Raw genomic sequence first — 24,073 nt, 5'->3', positions numbered from 1 at the left:
TGACGCATGGAAGTGTAATGAACCAATGATTTTTGCAACACGTTAGCAATCATTAGATATTTACAAAGACACTTTCAAATTCGAACTGAACGAAGAAAACAAAATAGATAACTGAGAACGACTGTGAAATTCGAATCCAACGATGGAGATCCCGCCAAGAGTGATATACCCACGGAGGTTCCACGCCTCTCCGTCGCAATACACGGTGGCGGCGCCTGATCTCCGAGATAAGCTCGCGACGCTGGTCGATCGCAACGAGAAAGTGAAAACTGCGTACCATCAACTCCAATCGCAGATCGCTTCCGGCCTTGCCGAGGTTACAAGCAACCTCTCTTCTCTTGTTCGCTAGATTCGATTCCTTGTAGATTTGATTGAAACGGCTTCGAGAATTTGAGAGAGGTTATCGTATTCTCTGGTTTGGTAGATTGAAGATAGTTTCGTAGAATCTGAGTGAGGTTTTCGAAATCGTAAAGGCAGGGGAAGTCTTCGAGTCGTTGGCGATCCCTTTGATGAAGCTGGTTGGATTGAAAACGTCGGAGATGGAGAGCGAAGGGAGACACTCCACCTTCATCTTCAACACTGTTAGTTAGTTAGTTAGTTAGTTACTCAATCAACTTCTCGTCGAATCATGCATCTACTGAATCAAATTTTCAGATAATACTTTTTATTCATCAGGAAAGACACCACATGGATGATACTGCCCAAAACGGAGCTCGATCTGATGATCTGAACAATCAAATCCTCCGTTCAAAGGTAATATACGTCAAGATTCTTATCATATCAGTATGTTTCCTTCTGATTTAGATTGAATGCGAGCTATTTAGTATGATTTTGAAGCTGTAATGTGTCTAGTCAGCTGTCATTATGATATGTATGCCTTATTCTGATATAGGTTGAAGGTGAACCATATCAAATATGATTCTAAAATTTCTTAAGTGTTTAGCCAAGCTTGATTCTGGTTTATCAGTTCGTCTAATTCTGCTATAGATTGAATGCAGCAGACCACTCGATCTAATTTTGAAACTGTAGTGTTTCTATACTCTAGTCATGTGGATTTTGTTATTTATGTTTACCAAGTTCTGCTATATATTGAATGTGAACCAATTGTTTAGGATTCTTATGTTTTGGTGTAATTTATAGTAGTTATTCGACGAACCATATATAATCTGTATGTGGGTTTTGAACTTGCAGTTAGTATATAACTCTTGTCTAATCCAAAGTAGATTTAATTTCTCAGAAGTGTTCACTTGCAGTATTCTGAATTCTGTAGGAAGAAAACTATGCTGCCAAAGTCGACTCTGCCCGAAAAGAGATCGTGCACAACCATAAGGGGCAATTGAGACAGCTAGTCCACATGCTTAGGCAAATTGAAACACAAGTGAATTCACATCGGGGAGACATTGTGCAGATGCTTGACGATGGCAGAAACTCTTTCCAAGAATTCATCCAGAAATCTCTTTATTACCTAAGCTCGGTTCACAGCCGAAACGATGACACGTTTCCAGCCACAGTGAAGCTCCTTCGGATCCTATTTAATAACATCAATGAGTTGCTTGGTTCTGTAGATACTGGTGTTACTGATCTTATGCAGGCTTTATCAAAGAATATGTGTAACCCGATGTCCAAGTACGTAGGGAACTTGGCAGCTGATGTAAAGGTTGGCCCTTGTGTGCAACTGATGAAAGTAGTGAATGAGATGGAGAGAGCCAACGCAGATACAAGGAGAGAGCTGGAAGACGCTAGAGAAAGGATTAGACTTGCAGAAGAGAGAAAGATGGAGGCTTTATCAAGGCTGAAAAAGGCTGAAGATCAAGTTCAGCGAATGACAAGCTCTGCCAGGTTTCTTCTACCCTCAAGTCAGGAGAAGCAAGAAGAACACTCTGTTAACGGAAAGGTAATTTCGAAATGTTTTTTTTTTTTTTGCAAAGCTCAATAATTAGCCCAACGCTGTAAGGTTTCTTTACTCTTTTTGTCCATGTAGCGTATATGCACTGAGGGAAGCAGAGAAAGCGAAGAGAAACTACTTTGGAATCTACTGAGCAAAAGGAGAAAGCATCAAGAACCAGAGAGTCCAATGGGACCGAAAGAGCTCATCAGACAAGCCGGCACGAAGCACAAGCCATTGGTGCAGAGTCGAAGAATGACTAGGAGCCAAACAAGGTTGAGCTCTCCAACGGGTCGTCCTGATGCCTTGATCCCACTTGGTGTGTCACCTTCTGTAAGAACAGTAACCTGGAGGAGGTAAGTAAAGTAAAACACACGTTTACACGCACTACATCAAATATATCTTCAGTATGCTCAGAAAAACATTCAGGTCCAATATCTTCATTATTGCTTAAAAACTTTACAAGTACTCGTTGTTATGTCACTACTTGCACTTTAAGTAGTTTGCTGTTTCTTGAGAAGATTAAGTTGAGCATGACTAACAAACTTGACTCCAGATACGATTCTAAGTAAATTGCATCAACTGAATGATCAAATTTCGGAACGAAAGATGCATGTTTCTTTTTACCAACCTTTTGTACTTCGAATCAAATTATACGAAGCAAAAGTTTGATGATCAAGTTTTCTTTTCATAATATTTTATCAAAATTACATTACAATAAGTGTTGTTTATAGAGTGATTTACCATAAGAGACACTTTTGTCACAAAAAGAATTGTTTGAAAAATCGGGGCTGTAACCGAATAACGACTCTAAAGTAATGGGCTTAAATTGAATACATGTAGGCCCAAATTACTTTCCGGCGTCGGTTAGGGTTCTTATTTGATCTATCATCATCACCTGGAAGTCCTCCGCTTCCGTCCGAAAACGCATAAATTGGGTCGGCAAATCTCTAATTCCCGGTAAGAAAATTCAACAGCTTAACGTAATTTGATCGATCGATTTTCTTCAGACACTAGAACTTGTATCTGTCTCTGATTCTACTACTACATGTTTTCCTTCTTCTTATGGATTTTGTTATGAAAGACATTCTAAGACTGTACTTTATATTTCAGGTAACCTAAAGAATTATCTCTCTGTAGTTAATAATCGGCCATGGTATGCAATTTCTTTAGTATCAACCAAAGTTCCACACCTTTTTTTTTTAATCAGAAACAGTTTTACTCACCAAGTAGCTTGTGGTTACGAATATGTTTAAGAAGCTAAAAGGTGTGGAATCGACGCAATCTCTAATGCTTGTGAAGTTTGAGCATAGAAACTCATACGGTTTTGTCTAAAATTATTGTGTGCAGGCTGCGAGACTTCTTGCGACTTTGATAGTCTACGGCTCTGGAGCGGTAATCAGGGCTTGTACTCAGGCATATCGTCAGGCACTTGCAAGTATATGTCTTTTTCTTATTACAATCTTCTTAGTTATCTTTTTTTTTTTGTTTGGTTCTTTTTGTACTAATGGTAACCGAATTGTTTGGGCTTGTGTCTCTCAGATGCATCAAAATCCGGGGTTGCGCAAGAAGCAATGCATAGTCTTAAGAGAGGAATCAGAGGGTTAACTGAACCCGAAGCTAGACAGATTCTTGGTGTAACCGAGAAATCATCTTGGGGCGAGGTTCTTAAGGTTTGTTTCTCTCTCTCTCTCTCTCTCTATTGGCGTCATTGCATTTTTGTTAATCATTCATGTAAAGAAGAAACCTTTTTTTGTTATTTAACATCATTTGTATGTTATGTTGCAGAGATACGACAAACTTTTCGAACGCAATGCAAAAAGCGGAAGCTTTTATCTCCAATCAAAGGTTCATCGAGCTAAAGAATGCTTAGAGGCTGCTTACCAGAAGAAACCATAGGGAATCACAACAAGAGTTTGATCAAATAATAATAATAAATACTAATGTAGTAACCAATAGAATGTCTAGAAGCAAAACCATGAATATATGTTTTGGATGCATGTTAGTTTTCTTGACGTCTCTTAACCGGTTTTTGGGCCGAGAAGTTTGAAGATTTGAAAGGAGAGATTTTATAAGAGTATGTTTATTGGGGTGTCTTAAGTATGGTTCTTCACTTCTTTGGGTAATTATGAATAATAATAAAAAAAAAAAAAGCTAATTACCTAAGGAACGGCTCCTAATTAAGGCAGGGAATCACAACAAGAGTTTGATCAAACAATAATAATAAATTAGTATGTAGTAACCAATAGAATTAGGGGTGTTCAATCCGGATATCGGTTCGGTTTCGGTTCGGTTTTTTCGGTTTTTCAGTATTTCGGTTAGTAAAATATAACTACCATTCTAAATCCATATTTACTTCGGTTCGGTTCGGTTTATATACCGTCGGTTTTCGGTTTATTCGGTTTTACACCAAAAAACATAATTCTTTATTTTGAGATCATATTATATGAATTTTAGAGTCTTGTTGTCAACACATTCATTTATTAAAAAATATTATAAGTTTAAATAAAAGAACAAAAATAAAAAATGTTTCTACCATCTAATAAAATAATCAAATCTATAATTAAAATCAAAGCTCAAAATTTTGATGATAAAAATAAAAAAACAAAAAACAAAACAGAAGCACGAAGCACAAAAATAAGTTATTATATTCTTTCATATTTAGCGTTCATCAAAGTCATGTTTCTTCTATTAAACACGAAACTCTATTCGTTTATAGATAAAAAAAATTGTGAAGAATTTCTACTAATTGTTATCATACAATTTATAATCTTTATTTCAATTTAGTCAATGCTAAATTAAAGCAAAAAGATCAAAAGAAGACTAAGAAAATAAGAAGCATGTTTGCGATGAATTGTTATTTAATTATAGTTCAAGTGTTTTACAAATCAGGACTATTTTATTAGTGTAAAAAATATGGTAATAGTTATTAGCAAAAAAATTAACTTATGATTTTTATACGTTGTTATAAAATATATACATATTTACATGTTACTATTTTTTGATCGGTTTTATTCGGTTTATTCGGTTTTATCGGTTATATACCGAACCATATCCAAATCCTACGGTTTTTTTAAAATCATATCCATTCGGTTTGTATGGTATATACCAAATCTAAACCATATTATTTATTTCGGTTTGGTTCGGTTCGGTACGGTTCGGTTTTGCTATATTGAACAGCCCTAAATAGAATGTCTAGAAGCAAAACCATGAACATATGTTTTGGATGCATGTTAGTTTTCTTGACGTCTTTTAACCGGTTTTTGGGCCGACAAGTTCGAAGATTTGAAAGGAGAGAAATTATAAGAGTATGTTTATTGGGGTGTCTTGAGTATGGTTCTTCACTTCTTTGGATAATTATGAATAATAATAAAAAAAAAGAAGCTAATTACCTAAGGAACGGCTCCTAATTAAGGCCTGGAAGAAGCGGTTCTTGTTAAACACGTGTAGCTATTGTATTGGTTTTGTGCACTGTTTTGAAACCCGATCCGAACCCGCGGTTGAACCGGCAAACCCGGTGATCCAGAAAAAATCCGGTTTGGGTTTTGTAAAAAACTTAATATTTGGAAACTCACAAAAACCAGCAAAAATCTAGTAAAACCCGGAACCCGATCCTGGTTGAACCACCGGTTGAACCAATAAATAACTTTTATTTTATTTTTTAGTTTTTAATTATGTTTTATATTCTAAATTTCCAATTAAGAAATTAGGTGGTGACAAAAAAAAAGCTAGGTTTTCCTTTTCAGTTTTATATTTGTGATTTTTAGATTTTGATGAAGATTTCACTATGCCACCCGAAGAAAATGAAGTGAACGATGGTAGAGAGAACCAAAATTAGTTGATGTGATTTGGTTGTAGTTTATTTCCGCTATCGATAATCTATTACAATGATCTTTTACTTTTGGTTTATTTTGTATTTGAAGTTTAATTTATTATTCACATTAGACATTTAAATATTTATAAATTTTATGTCTTGATTTTTTTAGATGTCATAACTCTTACCTTGTTAGAGAAAATTTTAATTCTAAACTATTTTTTGATATTTTTTTTTTTCAAATGAAAATACAAATATAAAAACTAAAGTTATGTATTTTCTAAATGTTTTTAAACATAAAATATATACATATCCAAACTATTATTTTATGTTTTAAAAAATATTTAGAAAATATTAAATTTTAATTTCTATATTTTTATTTACATAGCTTATATATTATTAAACCGTGGTTCACCTGCGGTCGACTCAGTGACCTAACAACCCGGTAAGTCGTCCGGTTTAGTTTCCGGTTCGGGTTTAAAAACATTGGTTTTGTGATAATGAGAGGAGAAAAAGAAATTGAAGTCGACGAACGAGATGGAGTCGGTGCTCTCAATATGTGCTCGTCTCGTCCTCGAAGAATCTCGTCGTCGCCTCGTCCTAATTCTGAAGAACTCCGACCCCGAAAAAATCTCCGATTTCTGAAATTTTTTGTCAATAATTCGTTACAACTTTGGAGTCTTTTTCTGGGCTTTCTCGACTTTGCTTGTTTTGATTCTAATGTGTCTCCTACGTGCGACATCGGCTCTTCACAGACTTCCTTGCTCTGTTCTAATCACGTTTTGTCTTTGTGACTTTGTGAGTGATAAGTTTGCTTCTTTGTGTTCAAGTTTTGATTTTTAGGTTTTTTAATTTGGTTGCTTTGATCATCATAGTCTATGATTGTAGTTCAAGTGTATTGATCATGCCACTTCTGCTTTATGAAATAAGGAGATTGTTTTGCTGGACATTAGGTGTGTTCTGTGTTAAGAGCTGCTGTACTGAGATCATCTGAAGAAATCATTAATAGCAGGAGCTAGTTGCAAGAAGAATTAGGACAAGGCGACGAAGGTTTAAGTAATAACCATGAATGTTCAGGCTCACATGTCGGGACAACAACGATCTGGGCAGTCTCCAAACCAAGGGAATAACGGGAACTCTCAAATGTAGAACTTAGTTGCTGCTTCGGCTGGTGCTGGTTGGTAGCGTAGGGCCTTCACGTAGCACCGTTGGTCCGATGGACCATGATATCTAAGGTAGTACATGCAAATCCTTGTGTAAGCCTTCAAAATTTTTTACACCGTTTGTCTTTTCCGGCTATATGTCTATGTTTCGTTCATCTTATATTTGCTTATTATGGAGTTACTGTTATCTTATAGTGCTAGTGCTAGAACTGATTACTGTCTATCTTTTTTGTTGTTGCTTAAGACGTTCTTCTTTGTTGAGCTCGATCCTCAGTGGGCTGGAATATGCAATGGCATGGCTGCTGGTGTGATGTTGGCCGCTAGCTTTGATCTTGTGAACATGTTGTGTATCACGGGATGTATTTGTGATGAAGTGTAGAGTCACATGCTTGTAGTCTTGTTGTGAACATGTTGTGTTGTATCACGGGATGTATTTGTGATGAAGTGTTGAGTCACAAAATCTTTATAAATAATGTATTCAAAGCATTGTTTTCGATCATAAACCACAATCTGAAACATTTCTTTCATCACAAACTCTTGTTTTCTTTCATGTTCTTCCTTTTATTTATCAATCACAATCAACAATCTTAAATATTTCTTTCTTTTTAAGAACCTTTAACTTAAGAAACTACCATTGGAGAATTAAAATTAGGTGTTTTTAACATAAATTCTTAACTTAATTTTAATACTTAAATATTGACTAAGAATCCACTTGGGGGTTACCCCCAATAACGATGCTCTAACGCCGGAAAGGTTGAAATATGAGCAAGGTTGGTGAGGCCGGTAAAAGTCAACCCTGAATTTTTTTTCTTATTATATCGACTTTTTTAGTTCTTAGACTCGTCGAAGTCCAAGTCTCTAGACTTGGATTATCCTGAGATTTCGAAATCTGTCTACTTCACTTTTGCACCAAACATGGTGGTCACCGTGACTAACAGGATCGAATGTAGATATTTCTCGTCTTATGTCTTGGTTTTATTTCATTTGTATTGTATATTACCCAACAACTTGATGATGAAGTAAACGTAAATCCAAAAAGTCGTTTTATCCGCGGTGATGCGGTATTCTTATTAGGTCTCATGCGTTTTTCGTCAAAAGATTCGAACGTACATGTTGCATGTCACTCAGTCACTGTATATACTATTGATACTCAACTGATAAAGAGTTCCACTAGCAAAGCCCCTGTTTTAAAAATAGGCCGCCTTCTTCCACTCCGATTTATGCCAAATCGGTTAACAAAATCGTATATCCAATTTTCTCCGTCTAGACAGCCTAAATGACCGCCTAGCCGCCTAATCTATTTTTTTAATAATATTTTTTTTTATTTGATCTAAAATTTTATAAATATGTATCATTTATATTCATAATTTTGATGAAAATTACACTATATTAAGTTTATATATTCTATTTGTGTGTTTTATACAATCTTAAACATGAAAATGTATTAATGTTATACACAACTAAAGATTAACATGTTTTATAACATAGTAAACCATCTAAAAATTTTGCTCCGCATAATTTTTGATTAATCTCCGATTTTTTCTTTAGCCGCTGGGCCCAATCCGACTGCCCAGCCATATGGTGGAAGACTTTGAAGTCCAAGTCAAGTGGGCTTCATCATAAGTCAGCGTCGTTGAGAGTCAATGCCGCTTTAACAAAGTTGTGGCTGTGTCTATCATCGTTAAAATTAATACGACCGAACAAACAAAATATGAACTTATTTTACTCATTTGAAGTTCTGGATGATGTTTTGAAATTGCACGTCGGTCGCCGAATCTAGACAGTTTACACGACAAACTTATCACTATTCTAGAAGAGCTATTATATGTCAACTCATCATATGAAGTTCTTTACAGTTAACGTTCAATTTTGTACCCTTTTTATGGTTAGGACACAATCAACCGAAGGAAGAAAAACAATTTGAGAGTTGAAGCCTTGGTCATACATTAACGGAAAATATATATCAAAATATGTAGGGCTTTTAACATAATTGACCTACAACATAAAGTCAAATACAAAATTAACCTCCTTTTTTAAAAAATTGGTTTTGTCCTATTCACTCCACAAGTTCATATAATTCACGAAAATGCCATCAATTTTTTTTTCTTTTTTCGAAAATGATATTTTTACTCTCTCACCCTCATCATCTTCAAGTAATTACAAGATTGCCATTGTCATCAATACCCCAACCACCATGAACAACCAATTTGAAGCTCTTAATGCTCCCAAAATCGAGTTACCCTTTTTCTTTTTCCATTCTTGTGAACTAAACACAACATATCTCTCACTTTCTCTCCACAATGAGCTAAAAAACCCAAGATTTTGATTCTACATTTTTTTATGGTTCATAGAGTCATAGAAGCTAACGATTTTAGGTGGGTCACTTTCGTTTGAAATTATGTGTGCTTGGAGAAGCCTTATGTGTGCTAAGAAAGTTATCTCACCAATTTAAGGTATGAAATCGAGTTTTTTTCCAGATCTGTTCGTCAGACGACTTACATGGGAAGTCGTCTGGCTGTAGACGACTTACCTGGAAGTCGTCTGGTCAACGCAGAGGTTATTTTTGTAATTGACTTTGAAATCGATTTTCTGAGACGACTGAATTGTAAGTCGTCTAACGGACGACTGAATTGTAAATCGTCTATATATAATTAAATATTGTAGTTTTTTTTTTCAATTGCAAAACTAACCTATGACGACTTAATTGTAAGTCGTCTAGTTTTAAAAAAATATTATCATTTTAATTTTCATGAGACGACTGAAATGTAACACTACAAGAAAACATAATCTTAACGAGGGCGGTTTTCCTCGTTATTTCGTCGTAAAAGAGGCTTTACGACGAATTAGCGAGGAAACGCGTTTGCTCGTTACACGTCTGTCGTAACACATATTTCCTCGCTAATTCGTCGTAACTTAGCGAGGAATATATTTCGTCGTAAAGACGAAGTAGGGCGATTCGTCGTAAAGACCACGTCAATATTCCACGTAAGGACGTCGCTATAATTCCTCGTAAATACCTCGAAAATAGTTCCTCGTAATCTACACGTAAATACCTTGAAAGAGTTTCCTCGCAAAATACACGTAACAACCACGAAATGATTTCCTCGTAAAATGGTCGTAAACTTTTCCTCGTTATTTCCTCGTAAATGGTTCCTCGTTAAATGTTTCTCGTCATTTCCTCGTAAGGTTTCCACGTAAAGAGGTCGTACATTGGCTACGAATTTACTTCGTTTTTATTATTTTACAGAATTTAAAAATATAATTAAAAATAATTAAAATTATTTAATTTAATAATAAATTAAAATTCAAAATAAAAATAAATCAATATGAAAATATTTTATATATAAATAAGTTTTGAATTTATATAATACAACAACAAAAAAAAAACTAAGGGTCGTTCATCGCCCGGTAGAATTCATCACTCCTCCTCGTAACATTCGCCTCGTTATGTACGTCGGATGACTCGCCTTGAATGGGATGTTGTTGTCGCATGTTCCTCAACATGGACTCCCATTCCGGATTTGTGGCCGCAATAACGTCCAAGAAGCCCTCGACTCCACCCATACGAGATTTTGTCGCGGTCAACTCGTTACGCAACTGAGCGGACTCTCTACGCAGCTCCGTGACTTCATCATCCCGTCGCTGACCATAAGACGATGTCGCTCTCGGAACATCGTTGACAGAACCAATACCCAACGTCCGTCCCTTTTTTTTAGGGACAACCTTAAAAACAAAAAATAAATATTGTAAGTAAAAATTTAAAGTTAAATTAAATGAATAATTAAAAATTAATTTTTTTGAAAATTTACCTCCTCGTAAATCTTATCCACTTCAAGTGTGGATAAGGTGACGGGTAATCCGTTGGTAGACTGCTGGGTCAGCTGAGTCTGGCGGTCTTCAACCCGAGCAACTACGTCGTTGTAGATTTGCTCGGACGTGCCATCTACAAATACGCCCGCCTTGTTCTTGTGGGTCCTCTCGTAAAGTTCCATAAGAGACGGGAGATGTCCCGTCTCTTTGGCCTAAAAAACAGTTAAGAAAGTTAGAATAAATTAATATATGTATTAAAAAAATTATTTAATAAAATATTTAATTACCATTTCCAATCGGACACCGGCGTGGGGTTTTTGGCCCGTAGTGTGAAGCATCGGCCCGTTCCCGTGCTCATCGACCGTGTTACGGGAGTTAGAGCAAGCCTGGGCGATTCTAATGGAATCAGGAAGGCGCCAATAACGGATGAGGCCATCCCACACATCCGTGGTGAGCTCAGCGGGTTTGCCACGCTCATACCCCTTCACAATCCAGTCACCCTTCCAGTTGGAGACCGTGTCCAACAAGCGAACTTTTGCTTTCGCGTTAAACTTCTTCCTCACCCTCTCAGTGATCCCCAAGGCCCAATTATATTTTTGCTGTTGAAAAAAATAAATTAACAATTAGTTTTTTAGAAAGTATATATATAAATCATGAAAAAATTAAAATATATATAATTAATTAATAGAAACTTACAGCGTAAATTTTGAACCACGTCTTTCTGACGTAGTGAGGCGTCTTACTCCATTTTGGATGTGCAATGGAGAAGTAATCTTTGATCGTGTCGGTTACGTCCGATGCAAGACATCCGTCAACCCCCCACCTGGAAAATACAAATTTAAAATATAAATTATTTTTTAATGTTATAAAAGAAATTTAAACGAATTAAAAAAAAATTAATGCAACATACCACAACGTTCCGTCCGGTCGGTCTGGGTCGATGACTGGTAAACCTTCTCTGCCTGGCAGACTGAGAATGTCCTCTACAGTGTACTGCGAGTAAGGAGCACTCGGAGGCACCATCAGATCAGGATGAATATCGGCGGCCATCGGAGGTGCCATCGGAGGAGGCACAGGAGGAGGCATCGGAGGAGGCACATGAGGAGCAGATGGTGCACTAGAAGAAGTAGACCCAGAGACTCTCTGAGTGTACTGAGTCTCGGGGACAGTCTCCTGGCCCGAAGAACTGGGAGCGGAAGAAGAGGCCGGGTCTAAACGACTACCCGGCTCACCGAAGATCTCTCTGTAATGGGCAGTAAGTCTTCCTTTTCGAACCTGGGAAAAAAATGAAATTTTTAAAATTAACATCAACAATATATTTCCCAACATTATCCACCTAATCAACACTAAATAACATAAAATCCGCAAACCTATCTAAATTCCCTATACTAACCACCTAATCTATCCTGAACTAACCAAATTAGAGAAGAATCAGAGAGGCTTACCATTGCTACGAAATGGAGAGGAAGTAGAGAGGAAGTAGAGAGGAAAGAAAGAGTGAGCGCTCGGGTGTATATATAAGATTACATATCGTCGCAAATTCGTCGTAAGTTTACGACGAAATAGCGAGCAGTTACAAAGGCCCGTGTTTTTTTTACGAGGAAATTGCGAGGAATCACAAAGGCCCGTGTTTTTGTTTACGAGGTATTAACGACGATTTTGCCTACGTGGAATTAACGAGGCTTGCTTTCCTATAAATATACTCACAACTCTCATTCTCAAACCACACATAAACTCCCAAATCACACACCTATCTGAAATCACATTCCTCAGCAAAATCATATTCAAATTATAAATATTTGAAAAAAATAGGAAAAGGATAAGATATTAGAATTCATGTGGGCGAGACTTACGTATTATAATTGCTGGAAGTCTTGCCACATGTTATTCTGGTATTTTGATCCTTTTCCCTTTTTTCTATTTTTTACACTACGAGGTATTTACGACGATTTATGCTTACGTGGAATTAACGTGTTTTATGTTTAAATCTTTTTACGTGGTTTTTACGACGATTTCTGCTTACGTGGTCTTTACGACGATTTCTGGTTACGTGGTCTTTACGACGATTTATGCTTACGTGGTATTTACGACGATTTCATCCTACGTGGAATTAACGAGTGTTATGTTTAAATCCCTAGAATCCGAAAACTGAAACCCGAAACCCCATACCCGAAACCCCAAACCCCAACCCCCAAACCCGAAACCCGAAAGCCCAAACCCGAAACCCGAAACCCAAACCCCCATCTTTAATTTTCTACTTCATATATTCCAAACCCCATATTTAATTTTATATCTAAAAAACCTGCATATCCAAAAACGTTCAAATGACTTAAAAACAGAGAAAATGAGTGGAAGATTAGATAAATCTACCTTTATAGAACACACAAAAAATACATATCTAAAATTAATAGATCTACCTTTAAATGAGTGGAAGATGAGTACCATCTGATTAAAAACCTGCAAAAAAAAATAGATTAGTAAGAAAGGCATGAGACAAAACTGAAAAATTCATATAAAGTTTGGTGTTTTCAAGTCAAAGAGATTAGAGAGAGGTTGAAGAGTTTTAGAGTGATGAACATTACATTTTTGTTGCAGCCATTTGAGAGGAGAAGAGAGAATGTGTAAATTTTTCTTTATATAGGGAGACAAAAAATCCAATTAGGTTAAATATTTTTGATTCAGAAGACTTCCTAGACGACTTACTTGTAAGTCGTCCAGAACACTTTAATATTTTTAGCGGGAAATTAAAATATTTTTAGTGGGAAACTAAAATAGAAGACTTTCCAGACGACTTACAAGTAAGTGGTCTGGTTTAAATTATTTAAGCGGGAAAATATTTTTTTTTTTAATTTTAGGCGGAAATATTTGGACGACTTACATGTAAGTCGTCTGTTTTAATTTCTTCACCAGACGACTGAAATGTAAGTCGTCTAGACCCTAAACATAACCCCTAAACTTAATTAACTAACTAAACACTTCATAAAATCAAATTAAACTTCAAAAGTGTTTACTATACACAAAAATAAACATGTATAGGTAAAAAATTAATTTTTCAAAAAAACATTCAAGCTTTCCAAAATCTAACCCTAAGTATACATACAATACTACAACATATGTTGCCAAACCCTAGACTAAAGAATACCATGATTCACTACCTACACTCATCTATGTTGAAAACAATTCAATTTTGTTATATTTTAATTTATATTATTTAAAACTGTTTATAATTACATGATTTTAATTTTTCGCTTATCAAAATATTTTTTAAAAAATTTAAAAATTATTTTTAAGATCAGCTACACCTGAAGACTTACTTTGAAGTCGTCCAGACGACTCAGACGACTTACTAGGGCTATATTCGTAAAAATGATTTCTGTTTTTTTTTTGTCACAAGGGACTGAGCTGTAATTTCATTAGGCTTTTAGATTAGTTTTACATTTGATTCAAGTTTGAGTATAGATTTCGAGTTAAAATCAAGTTATGGGTTAGTTTTGGCAAATTCCCCAAATATGTATATAGGAAAGTTTCGCAGAGATCAGATGGCATCTAATCGCACCATATATAATTTGATATTTTATGTTTGCATGTGTAGAACCAAATTATAACTAAGGTAAATAGGTAATATATACCTAGAAACTACCGAGAGAATAGTATTTATAGGAAGATAACATATTTTCTACGGGTGAGTTTGTCTTGTCATGGCCAAAGGTGTTGTAGCTCATATAACAAATTACTATATATATTATAAACTTACACCTTTTTCTTTTGAATACTAGGAGGTTCGAAACCCATAATTCCTCGGACCTGAAACTACATCATTTAATATTTGTTTTATCTCAGCAGTCACTTAAACCGGAGACTTCTGATACAATAACCATGGTTCTTTCCAATTAAGCTAACGATCTCTAGTGAACTTACACTTTCAGGTAACCTTAACGAACTATAAAATAAGAGACAAAACATCAGAAACATTCAAGGAACATATCATCTCTTCATCACAAGCAACCCAAATGTCTTACATATATATCATCTCACAAACCCGATTTAGAAGAGGAAGAAGAATCCCCGAACCGCCAAAATCTGGCATAATCTTGCTCTTCTTGTGGCCTAGAAAAGCCACCAGAAGACGAAGAAGTTGTTGCGGCAGTAGTACTAGTTGTTAAACTAAACCTTAGCATATCAGTATTATTCCCATCTTGATAATATTGGTTATAGTATGGTATATTTTTCGGCTCGATTTGATTGGAGGAGTAATAGGTAGAGTTTGATAGCTGATCATTACTGATATCATTAACCCTCTCCGGGAAATTGAGTTTAGCTTTGCTTCCTTTGAACTTAAGAGCAGCTTCATCATAAGCTAAGGCTGCGGATTCAGCGGTTTCAAATGTCCCAAGCCACACACGTGCAGCCTTTTGTGGATCTCGTATTTCAGCTGCCCATTTTCCCCATGGCCTTTGCCTTACGCCTCTATAATGTCTCCTCCCCATCGAGTTTCCTTCATATTAATCACAAAATTGAACAATAAAACTGCATCGTATTTGTGTAATAATTTGTAAATATTGGTGCTCATTAATTGAACCATATATTAATAAGGTCATGGTATAACTATTTAGAGATCCTCTCGAGCAAACTATATTAGAAATTGTTAATGAATGAATAAAAATCTCACATCGGTAATCGAAAAAATTAATAGAGTTATCATTATTTGGTTTGAAGCTAGAAATCTATGATAAGCTCAAATTTAACATAAATCACATTTGATAATATTACAACCTGGACCGTGTATTTAAGTTTGAGATTTACATTTGATATGGAGTTTTTCACAAAACTTCCAAATAATATAAGACATGAACATGTATATGTATATTATATAGTATATACCTTGATCTTGATGAGATGGAGCAACTGGCTTACTAAGGTCTTGTGGATTATACACAGGACTATCGTGAGAGTTGCTCTGTTGGTTTCCGATTACTTGAGTCAAAGCCAAGACCATAACACGCCTGTCGTGTTGAGATCTAGCTGAGAAGGCAGGGAACAAGTTCTCATCTTCCTCGTCTTCTTCCTTTGCTTCAGGTTCATCGCCTCCAAAGGGCATCTTCCCATAGACTCGAGGATCCACTTTTGCTGATTTTAGTGAAAATATAATCTTCTTTTTAGAAGATAGAAACCCGATATGTGTTTAGAGTTTAGGGGTTGTTCATTTTATCTTTGGACATCAAGAACAAAGAGGCGATAAAGAGAAGAGATTAGATTGAAGTAAATGGCAAAAGATAGAGTCAACGCTTTTTGGGGAATGCAATATTCTGAGGCTTTTTATCGAGGAAGTCTTTCTACGTGTGTGAACATAGACCTTCAAGAATATACGTGAAGTTTGTTTTTTGTTTTGTTTTGTTTTTGATCTTAATTTATTTGTTTTTAACGTACTGTCATTGGTTTATAATTGTATTTAGAAGTAATTATACACTGCCATGTTTGTACGATTAGTACGGCTCAATGTTTTAGGGTTTAAAAATGAAAACATGTGTAACATGAGAATCAGAGAATGTTTATTAAACTTCTCTTATTGGGGAAAATGCATGTGTATTTAAATATCAGTCGATGGGATATTACATAAAGGTTAATATAGAAGATACTACACGAGATGGAAGACTAAACGTACAAAATAATAAAATAAAGAAGAGGGGAAAATGCATGCATTCACGTTTGGTATGATTATCTTCGTAAAAGGGTCGTTAACACACTCATGAACACGAGGGAAAGAAAACATATTCTTTTTCAATATTAGTATAAATCTATACTATAATGATTGAGTTTTTGCTATCTCCTAGGTGTCTACCTCAGCATTTCATTTATTTTGATGTGACTTATCTTTATGCTTTTGTTTTGATATATTATTTTTCGTAAAAACTTACAATAAATATCACTTAGTGCAGCGGTGTACACATCTTTAGTAAGGCTAACAACCCGAGTTCAAATAGCAACCATGGATTTTTGCCTGTTTTTATGAATAAGTTTAATTAAAGGCAATTATGACTTCTACAAGTCGTCTTCCTCTTTAGACTTTTTAGGTTTTCTGCAATATTAACTCCGATAGCTCATAATTTTTCATGAGTTATACATCAATTCTTCGTTTCTTGCCATTTTCATGAAAACATCATAAATCTTTATATATACTACTAGGGGTGGGCAAAAAAACCGAACCGAACCGAATCAAACCGAACCAACCGAACCGAAACCGATTCAAACCGAACCAAAATCTATTTCAAACCATTCGGTTGAAGATTTTCCCAACTCGAATGGTTCAGTTTTAAACCGAACCGAACCGAGAAACCGATGTGTTTTTGTAATTATTTAAATTAAAAATATTAGTAATACCAATATACTAAAATTCTAATACCATACCACGTATTTTCCATTTTTCATTTATTAACGTAAATCATTAAAATATTTGATTTAAAAAATAGAAAAGTTTGTATCTTTATATTCTTATATATGTAAACATGGATGTTAAATCTAAACCTAAAACCTAAAGCAAATTTTATTAGCAACAAAAGTTCTTCTCCACAGCGTCACATGGAAGATGATTCATTGCTAGCTTTTTAATAATGATATAAGAGACATTACTAATGATGTTGGTTTTTTTTTAGTTAACTTTCATTTGTTTTAATTCTTATATATTTTTTGTGACTTTTTAAAGGTTTTTGTTTCAGTTTTATATTGAATATAGTTCACATAGTTTATGTTTACATAATTTATGCTATAAAACATAATTTCTCTTAAAAAAATAAACTAAGAAGAACCTAAACAAGAAGAACCTAAATAAACTGATCAAAAAAACAAATCCAACCAAACCGAACCGAATATAAACAGAACCGAACACAAACCGAATCGAACCAAACCAAACTAACTATGGTTTATTTCAATTGGAAAAATACTAGAACCAAACTAACCAAACCGAACCGAACCGAGAAAATAACTGAAATGCCCACCCCTATATACTACTCGATTATAGGATGAAACGAGTAAAAATTAATTTTTTAACAATCCCGATTTTCGAACCGAATCAGTTTAAATCGTCACCGTTGGTGCCCGAGTTACGTTTTTCCGGCGATTTTACGGCCCTCGGCGGTGAGTTTTTGAACAGGGCTGTGTAATGAATTAATGGTTGTTGGGTCATTTTAATTAACTCGCGGCCTATCGCACCCAGTTTCTACCTAAGCCTTAAAAGGTAAGGCTGATGCGTCAGACAGACCCAAAGAAGCATCCTAATCGTCTATTATTTTTCACCGTCTCTAAGCTAAGGCCTAGGGTTCTCCCACTTCATCGCTTAACTCTCACCTCCGATGATAAATCATTACACTCTAAACCGCTCTATTCAGTGTCGCGTATCATTGAAACTCTTTAAATTGATAGAATTTCATAGTCCTACTGAAAACTTTATTAATATAACTTTTCTTTGTTGTTTTTTTCTACTTTCCAAAGTTGTCCACTAAGACATGTATGCCATGGAAGAATTCACTAATTTCCCAAACTTCAATTCCAAATTAGAACACATTGGTAGTTTCAAGGAGAAGGTGAACAAAATCGTTTACACAACCGACAACTACAGGAACAACCAATGAAAAAGAAACACAACTTCTTGGACGGACTAAGAGAGTTCACATAGACCTGAGAGGAGCTCATGGAGATTTATTTTTTATTTCTATTAAAAGATCTCGCCTTGACCATATATATAGGGTTATGTATATTCTCTTGCTCTATGCCTAATAAAAGGTTTCACTATTGTTTGGGGTTTATAAACTGTGGTAGATAATTATTTTCTTATACTTGCACAGCTTGCGGATTTACTGGATAGTTAATGAGGATGACAATTAGTCAGTGTATCAGATGTTGAATCTCAGCGGATATATGGGTCTTTGTCCGACATATTCATGGGAAAAATGTTGCTAAATGCCGAATTCATGAAGATAAATCGGAAACTCTTTTAAACGTCCACACATAAAATATGAAATATCAACATATAAGAAATCATCGGTTATTCTCATATCAACATAATCAATCTATTATAATATAGATTATATACAACACGGAAAAACAAAAGTTATAAAAAAAAAACAAATCTCATACATAAGATACATTGTATAGTTTTTATATGGATAAAATTTTATACTCACCTTATACACAATAATATCTAAAAATGCTTCGTTTTGTTGGTTATTAAAGGTTACTATATACAAATGCTTTGTTAGTAAACAGGTGAAAGCAAGCAAAAAAAATCGTGAGACAGTCTACGTTTTGCTCCTAGGATTCCTAACAATGACTAAAATCTTTAAATCAAGCTTTCTTACTTTACAAATCATATTTTACTACGTAAGTAGGAGGATATTTCCAAGCAAAAAACTATTTTAGTTGCTGGTTTGAGGGGATTGCGTACACGTTTCTGCTTCCAAATGGAACTTTTTTTATCTAAATAATGAGACTGCTTGTCTTTATATTATTCCCTTTAATCTACAAAGTATCATACACTCAGTAGCGGCCCTGAGCAGAAGCCATGGAAGCATGTGCTTCCGGCCCAGTTTGTAATATCTAATATTTCGGCCTTTAATTTTGCAAAATGTCTAGTAGCATAGTTGGTTAGAGGTTTGTAATATACACTAGGAAGGTGGAAGGTTCGATATACATTAGAAGTAGGTTATTTTGGTGTTTTAACTGTTAATTTATAGGCCCGTAACTGTATTTTGCTTCCAGCCTGATTTTTTTCTGGGCCGGGCCTGCCTACACTATATATTTGAATAACTAATATAAATCTTGAGTAACAAAAAAAGTCAACAGCTAAGTAAAGTTGACAGGTAAAAAGAGCTTTTAATACAATGCGTCATGTGGATTTGAACTGTAAGACTCGCAAAGGCTGTTATCTTTGTTACAATATAGGTGTTAGGTTCAACTACAATTTCCCTAACCGACGGTTTAATTTTAAGTTCATGGTTAAATTTTATATAATTAAAGGCTTTGATTGATAACATGTTTTATGATCTAATTTGAGCTAGGAATACTGATCAGAAATGTTACTAATCAGGATTTACAATTTTTTTGATTTTGCGTTTGAATTATAATGTAGTATGGTTGAGTTATACTTTAAGTATCTCCTTTGTAAAATCAACAAATCTATACTATTAAAATAGAATTCCTCATAAAATTTTGTCCTTAATTATTTGAGTTAATGTTAGCATTTTTTTATTTAAAAAAATCACCTTGAATAGATAGATTCCTATAATTATGGCATCTTTTATATTTTTCAGTCAATTGTTTAATTCTTGAAAATAGTTTTAGGCAAAAATCTTATCTCATTTAATGTAACCGATTGTGCACATAAATATATTTTACATGATTTTTCAGATTATGGTTTCAGGATTTTAAAATTTTCAAAAAATTGATCCGGAAATATTCAAACAAATAAACAAAAAATATTTTTAAGTTCAATAAATCTATCATAACTTGGATATGATTTGGGTCCAATACGCTGAATTCTCTTTTTCATATTAAACGTTTTAGTATATGTATTTTGAGTCCGATTTAAATTTTGCAAAATAATAATTATTATTTCAAAAAATTAACATTTTTTAGATATTGATCATCCAAAACATATAAAAACTATTAAATAATGTTTTTTGCAACTAACTATTAAATAATGTTACAAAACACATTATATAAAATTCAAGTACTAATTTTATGTTATTAAACAAATATTTTAAAATAGACAATCTCGCGTTTTTAAAACGAGGATCAAAATCTAGTCAAATGTTAAAACAACATCAAAGAAAATCGTATGTACTAGAGTTGAGTTGACTTGAGTTATTATCTTTTTGTCTAGTTGTCCACGTTTTTTTAATTTTTAGGTTCTATTGAAATTTATAAATTTTCAAAACATGGCAATAGTCCAACTTTTACTTTTGGTTAATTAATAGATTTTCTCAACAGTTGTATACAACTACTTTTTGGTAGTCAGTTTTTTTATAAATTTTTTATTTCCATTTAAATTATTTAAACAAATTTCTTTGATAATTTAAATTGTTAATTATGTTAGGTAATAAAAATTTTACATAAAAATTTTACATAAAAATTTATATGTTTATATGAGAGTTTTTATCATACATACATATATATGTATATTCCAACAATTTTAATTAGTATGTTTGAATTTTCTCTAATTTAATTTACATATTAAATTGGTAATAATTGTTATTATTATTTTTATTTATAATTTATTTAGTTTAAATAATACTTACTACAATTCACACAGTAAAATGATTATCAATAAATTATATTTAGTAATTATAATTCTTTTGAAAAATAGTTATTGTAAATTATTTTTGTAAAACATTTATTCTTTATACATATTAAAAAAAATTAATATAATTTAATGTTTTATTTGTTTTAGCAAATATTTTCTTATTTATATGTTAATTTTTAAAAAATATTTTATCAATCATCTTATACTTCAAAAAATTTATAGTCATAAATTTTAATAAAATGATAACTTTTATTTTTACTGCAAACTTACTATATCTATCTATTTATCTATAATAATAAAGGAGAATTTTTTTTTTTTTTTTTATTCTATCCTATCATCTGGAAGAGTAAGGCATAAGTGTACATGTGGCATGTAGAAATCGATAGCAAACTTTGTTTTTGGTTACCCTCTTCGTGGACTCTGCATTTGAAATTTGAGATCTGATATAATTTGTTTGGGCATCTATTATAATCAAAGACACCCATAAAAACATATATACTCTCATTGGAGACTCCGCCTTTTCCTACTACGATTTTTACCGCCACCAGTTTGCCATGCGTTCATCGCCCTGGATGTAAATATCTTCAGGAGGAGGCATAGAGCTCGACCGCAAACAAAAACCATGAAGCAACCTGGTGCACTCCTCAAGCGTCAAAAAAGAATCAGAGTCGTGAGGAGAAACAGACAGGTTTCTCTTCTTTGACCCCTGGGCTCGATGTGCTCGTCAACATTAGCCATCCCGACTTCCCATGTGAACGTCAAAGTATCGGGACAAGGGAGAGAAACCACTGACGAAGGAACCACCGGAGCACCATGATTAGGAGGATCGACCGAAGGTACATGATCATAACCATCTCCCGACTTCTCGGTAGGAGAACGCACAAGAGGAGCTCCAGATCGCGGCAGATCGATTTACCGAAGCGGACACCGAAATGGAGACCAAAGCCGACGAAGACGAAGCACCGCCCTTTGAAACTACTAAAGAAAGCGCAGGCGCCGACTCTTTGATGACAGCAGAATATTCAGGAATCTTCCTCTTAAATTTTCCTATCTTTTGCTTCGGTGAACTTTCCCGCTTCTTCTTCGAAGACTCTGTAACCAAAGAAGATCTAGAACCAGTCCCCCAGCAAGCTAAAGAAAGAAGAAAAGCAATAAAAATGAAAATGACGAGGATAGAGGACAAGCCAAAGACGAGCTCATTACAACGATAAAATAAACGTACGGGCTTACCAGTACTTCGATGAAAGAGGCCAATGCTTCGCGTGAGCCACTGATATAGAAAAACAACGAGATGGTCAGCAAATTACGTAATAAATCACAAAAACACCGAAGGACAGATAAACTACCCGGATGAGGATTTCATTCAGTCCTAAAGACCGCCAGAGGGATCGGATATGGAAGAAGAACTAACAGCGGGCCTTGATACTAACAGAAAATTTCTCTTCCGCAATCATATTTATTTGGGAGATCATCTCGCGTCGACATCGGCCTCCGCACCAAGAACCTAAGCAATCACCATATTACGAATGGCGGCCGGAGACATATGAGAAATAGATACATCACGGTTCTAAGCATAGGAAGTCAGCAGCAGAGGAAGAGGAAACAACAAATTCGACTGAGAGAAATACAAGCTATTCAAGCACACCCATCCTGAAGGCGACGACCATGGTCTCTCCTCCGGAAGCGGAACTCGCGCTTCTACATCTCGAGGAAAATCATATTTCTTCCTCAGACGCTTCAAAGAATCCTCGGTAAGAAGAGAACACCCCCACGACACCCTGATCGTTTTCAGAAGGACCATCGGCCGAATCGTCCTTTTGATCAAAATCATTATCAGAATTTTCACCGAGGGTAGGGGACGGAGAAGGATCCGGAGAGTCAACTTTCTCTGGATTCTGCAGCTGAGACATCCGTCGCCGGAGGGACAGAGCCGGGGGGCAAGAAGAAGTTCCGCAACGTTCGCCATCTCGAAAGACTATCATCCATCAAAGAAAAGAGAGAAGAAAGGGAAACAATGCGATTTCAATGGAGAACAACTAGAACAGCAAAATCCCTAGAAATGATAAAAATGGAAAATAAAGAGAGAGGAAGGTACTTTTGAAGAAGAAACGGCAGTAAAATCGAAGAATTAAAGCAATAAGTAAGAATAGGAGACAGTAGAGAGAGCAGGGCGACAGATGTGCAACTCCGACGTCTATTGATGTGACTGAAGGGCTCCCGAATGACGAAAATCAACGTTTTGTTCTATCGGACCTAGTTCACGAAGAAAAACGGCCACTAAAGGAACGATGCGCGTCCTGGGCAAGCCTGCTTGTCCAACTCGCTCGAAATCGTTATAATTACACTTGACGCACATCCACGCGCCAGAATCGAGGGAGGGGGGCTATTGTTGGAGGATGGGCCTCGGCCCATTCGCAAGCCGGACATAAAAGAAGAAGCCCAATGGTAAAACAATCGGCCCGACCGAATCAATAAACCCTCGACGCACGCAAGGAACAGATGCCTAGAGGCGTAGGCTGTACCGATGACCGATCATAGGTATAAACCTACGCAAGCAATAGTATAATAGTGCTGTTCGTTTTATAAACGCCGAGATTGGCGGCAGCGTCTCAGAATTACTGTCATGGCCACGACAGATGCTGTACAAACAAAACAACACGGATCTGTTCCATTTAGTCGCTGCGTCAAGTTCAACCCAGCAAATACGACGCTGAAAATTGCAGCGGCAGCAGCAACTCCGTTTCCATGCCTCCAATTGTCAGTTGCGGCTGCTTTTAGTTAGAACACCAAAGAATTTGCTTCTGCCCTAACTGTATTTTTTTGACGCAGACGCTTGTCGCAGAGTTTATAAAACGAACATGGCTAATGATGATCGCCGAACCGACTCTCTGACACACAACAACCACAAAGCACCAAACGCGGATCGAGGAGAATATAAATAGAAGAGCATTCAATGAAGAAAGACACACAAAAGTACCGGGAGAAACTAGAGAGAGAATATAAAGAGAAACTATTCAGCGACGAGTTTGTCTCTTAGACGACGAGTTCTTTATTTATTATCTTTGTTCGGCATTTTGCTTACATTTCAATAAACGAAATCTTTGGGC

At 35.2% G+C, this 24,073-nt stretch overlaps 3 protein-coding genes and 2 long non-coding RNA genes across 7 annotated transcripts; 3 read left to right on the top strand and 2 right to left on the bottom strand.

Moving 5' to 3' along the window:
* Positions 1–3,038, top strand: LOC106421837. 3 transcript variants are annotated; one of them, XM_013862669.3, is made up of 7 exons: positions 6–316; positions 474–581; positions 676–753; positions 1,271–1,894; positions 1,982–2,241; positions 2,729–2,845; positions 2,999–3,038. In XM_013862669.3, exons 1-6 carry the CDS (start codon positions 143–145, stop codon positions 2,754–2,756), a joined length of 1,272 nt encoding a protein of 423 aa, XP_013718123.1. In that variant the 5' UTR covers positions 6–142; the 3' UTR covers positions 2,757–2,845; positions 2,999–3,038. The 3 variants fall into 3 exon arrangements, with proteins under 3 accessions (XP_013718122.2, XP_013718123.1, XP_048607593.1); XM_013862668.3 differs by lacking the exons at positions 2,729–2,845; positions 2,999–3,038 and having other exon boundaries at positions 1–316; positions 655–753; positions 1,982–2,493; XM_048751636.1 differs by lacking the exons at positions 474–581; positions 2,729–2,845; positions 2,999–3,038 and having other exon boundaries at positions 8–316; positions 1,982–2,493.
* LOC106421839 (mitochondrial import inner membrane translocase subunit PAM16 like 1) lies at positions 2,732–3,985 on the top strand. The gene is made up of 5 exons (XM_013862672.3): positions 2,732–2,845; positions 2,999–3,041; positions 3,236–3,323; positions 3,428–3,558; positions 3,674–3,985. Exons 2-5 carry the CDS (start codon positions 3,039–3,041, stop codon positions 3,782–3,784), a joined length of 333 nt encoding a protein of 110 aa, XP_013718126.1. The 5' UTR covers positions 2,732–2,845; positions 2,999–3,038; the 3' UTR covers positions 3,785–3,985.
* A 2,218-nt stretch (positions 3,986–6,203) lies between these two features.
* LOC106421896 lies at positions 6,204–7,396 on the top strand. The gene is made up of 3 exons (XR_001284265.3): positions 6,204–6,497; positions 6,653–6,934; positions 7,107–7,396. It is a non-coding gene; the product is annotated as an uncharacterized LOC106421896 (long non-coding RNA).
* Positions 7,397–14,599: 7,203 nt separating this feature from the next.
* Positions 14,600–16,309, bottom strand: LOC106421900 (ethylene-responsive transcription factor ERF114). Its single transcript, XM_013862737.3, has 2 exons — positions 15,554–16,309; positions 14,600–15,167 (listed from the first exon to the last, which is right to left on the bottom strand). The coding sequence occupies exons 1-2, from the start codon at positions 15,768–15,770 to the stop codon at positions 14,704–14,706; spliced, it is 681 nt and encodes a 226-aa protein (XP_013718191.1). The 5' UTR covers positions 15,771–16,309; the 3' UTR covers positions 14,600–14,703.
* Positions 16,310–21,347: 5,038 nt separating this feature from the next.
* LOC106421903 lies at positions 21,348–23,303 on the bottom strand. Its single transcript, XR_001284270.3, has 3 exons — positions 22,313–23,303; positions 22,197–22,236; positions 21,348–22,097 (listed from the first exon to the last, which is right to left on the bottom strand). It is a non-coding gene; the product is annotated as an uncharacterized LOC106421903 (long non-coding RNA).
* Between the last annotated feature and the right edge of the window lie 770 nt (positions 23,304–24,073).

The sequence above is a fragment of the Brassica napus genome, chromosome C3 (genome assembly GCF_020379485.1).
Source record: "Brassica napus cultivar Da-Ae chromosome C3, Da-Ae, whole genome shotgun sequence".
In the NCBI taxonomy this organism is placed as follows: domain Eukaryota; kingdom Viridiplantae; phylum Streptophyta; class Magnoliopsida; order Brassicales; family Brassicaceae; genus Brassica; species Brassica napus.
Note: the sequence above shows the minus strand (reverse complement) of the source record. Positions and strands in the feature narration are given on the sequence as shown.

Coding starts and splice junctions, on each gene's coding strand:
- LOC106421839 (XM_013862672.3), top strand. Junction 3,324..3,427: donor ATATCGTCAGGCACTTGCAA/GTATATGTCTTT, acceptor TGTGTCTCTCAG/ATGCATCAAAATCCGGGGTT. Junction 3,559..3,673: donor CTTGGGGCGAGGTTCTTAAG/GTTTGTTTCTCT, acceptor GTTATGTTGCAG/AGATACGACAAACTTTTCGA.
- LOC106421837 (XM_013862669.3), top strand. CDS start 143: ATGGAGATCCCGCCAAGAGTGATATACCCACGGAGGTTCCACGCCTCT. Junction 317..473: donor TCGCTTCCGGCCTTGCCGAG/GTTACAAGCAAC, acceptor GAAATCGTAAAG/GCAGGGGAAGTCTTCGAGTC. Junction 754..1,270: donor ATCAAATCCTCCGTTCAAAG/GTAATATACGTC, acceptor TGAATTCTGTAG/GAAGAAAACTATGCTGCCAA.
- LOC106421900 (XM_013862737.3), bottom strand. CDS start 15,770: ATGCCCTTTGGAGGCGATGAACCTGAAGCAAAGGAAGAAGACGAGGAA. Junction 15,168..15,553: donor TCCATCTCATCAAGATCAAG/GTATATACTATA, acceptor ATTAATATGAAG/GAAACTCGATGGGGAGGAGA.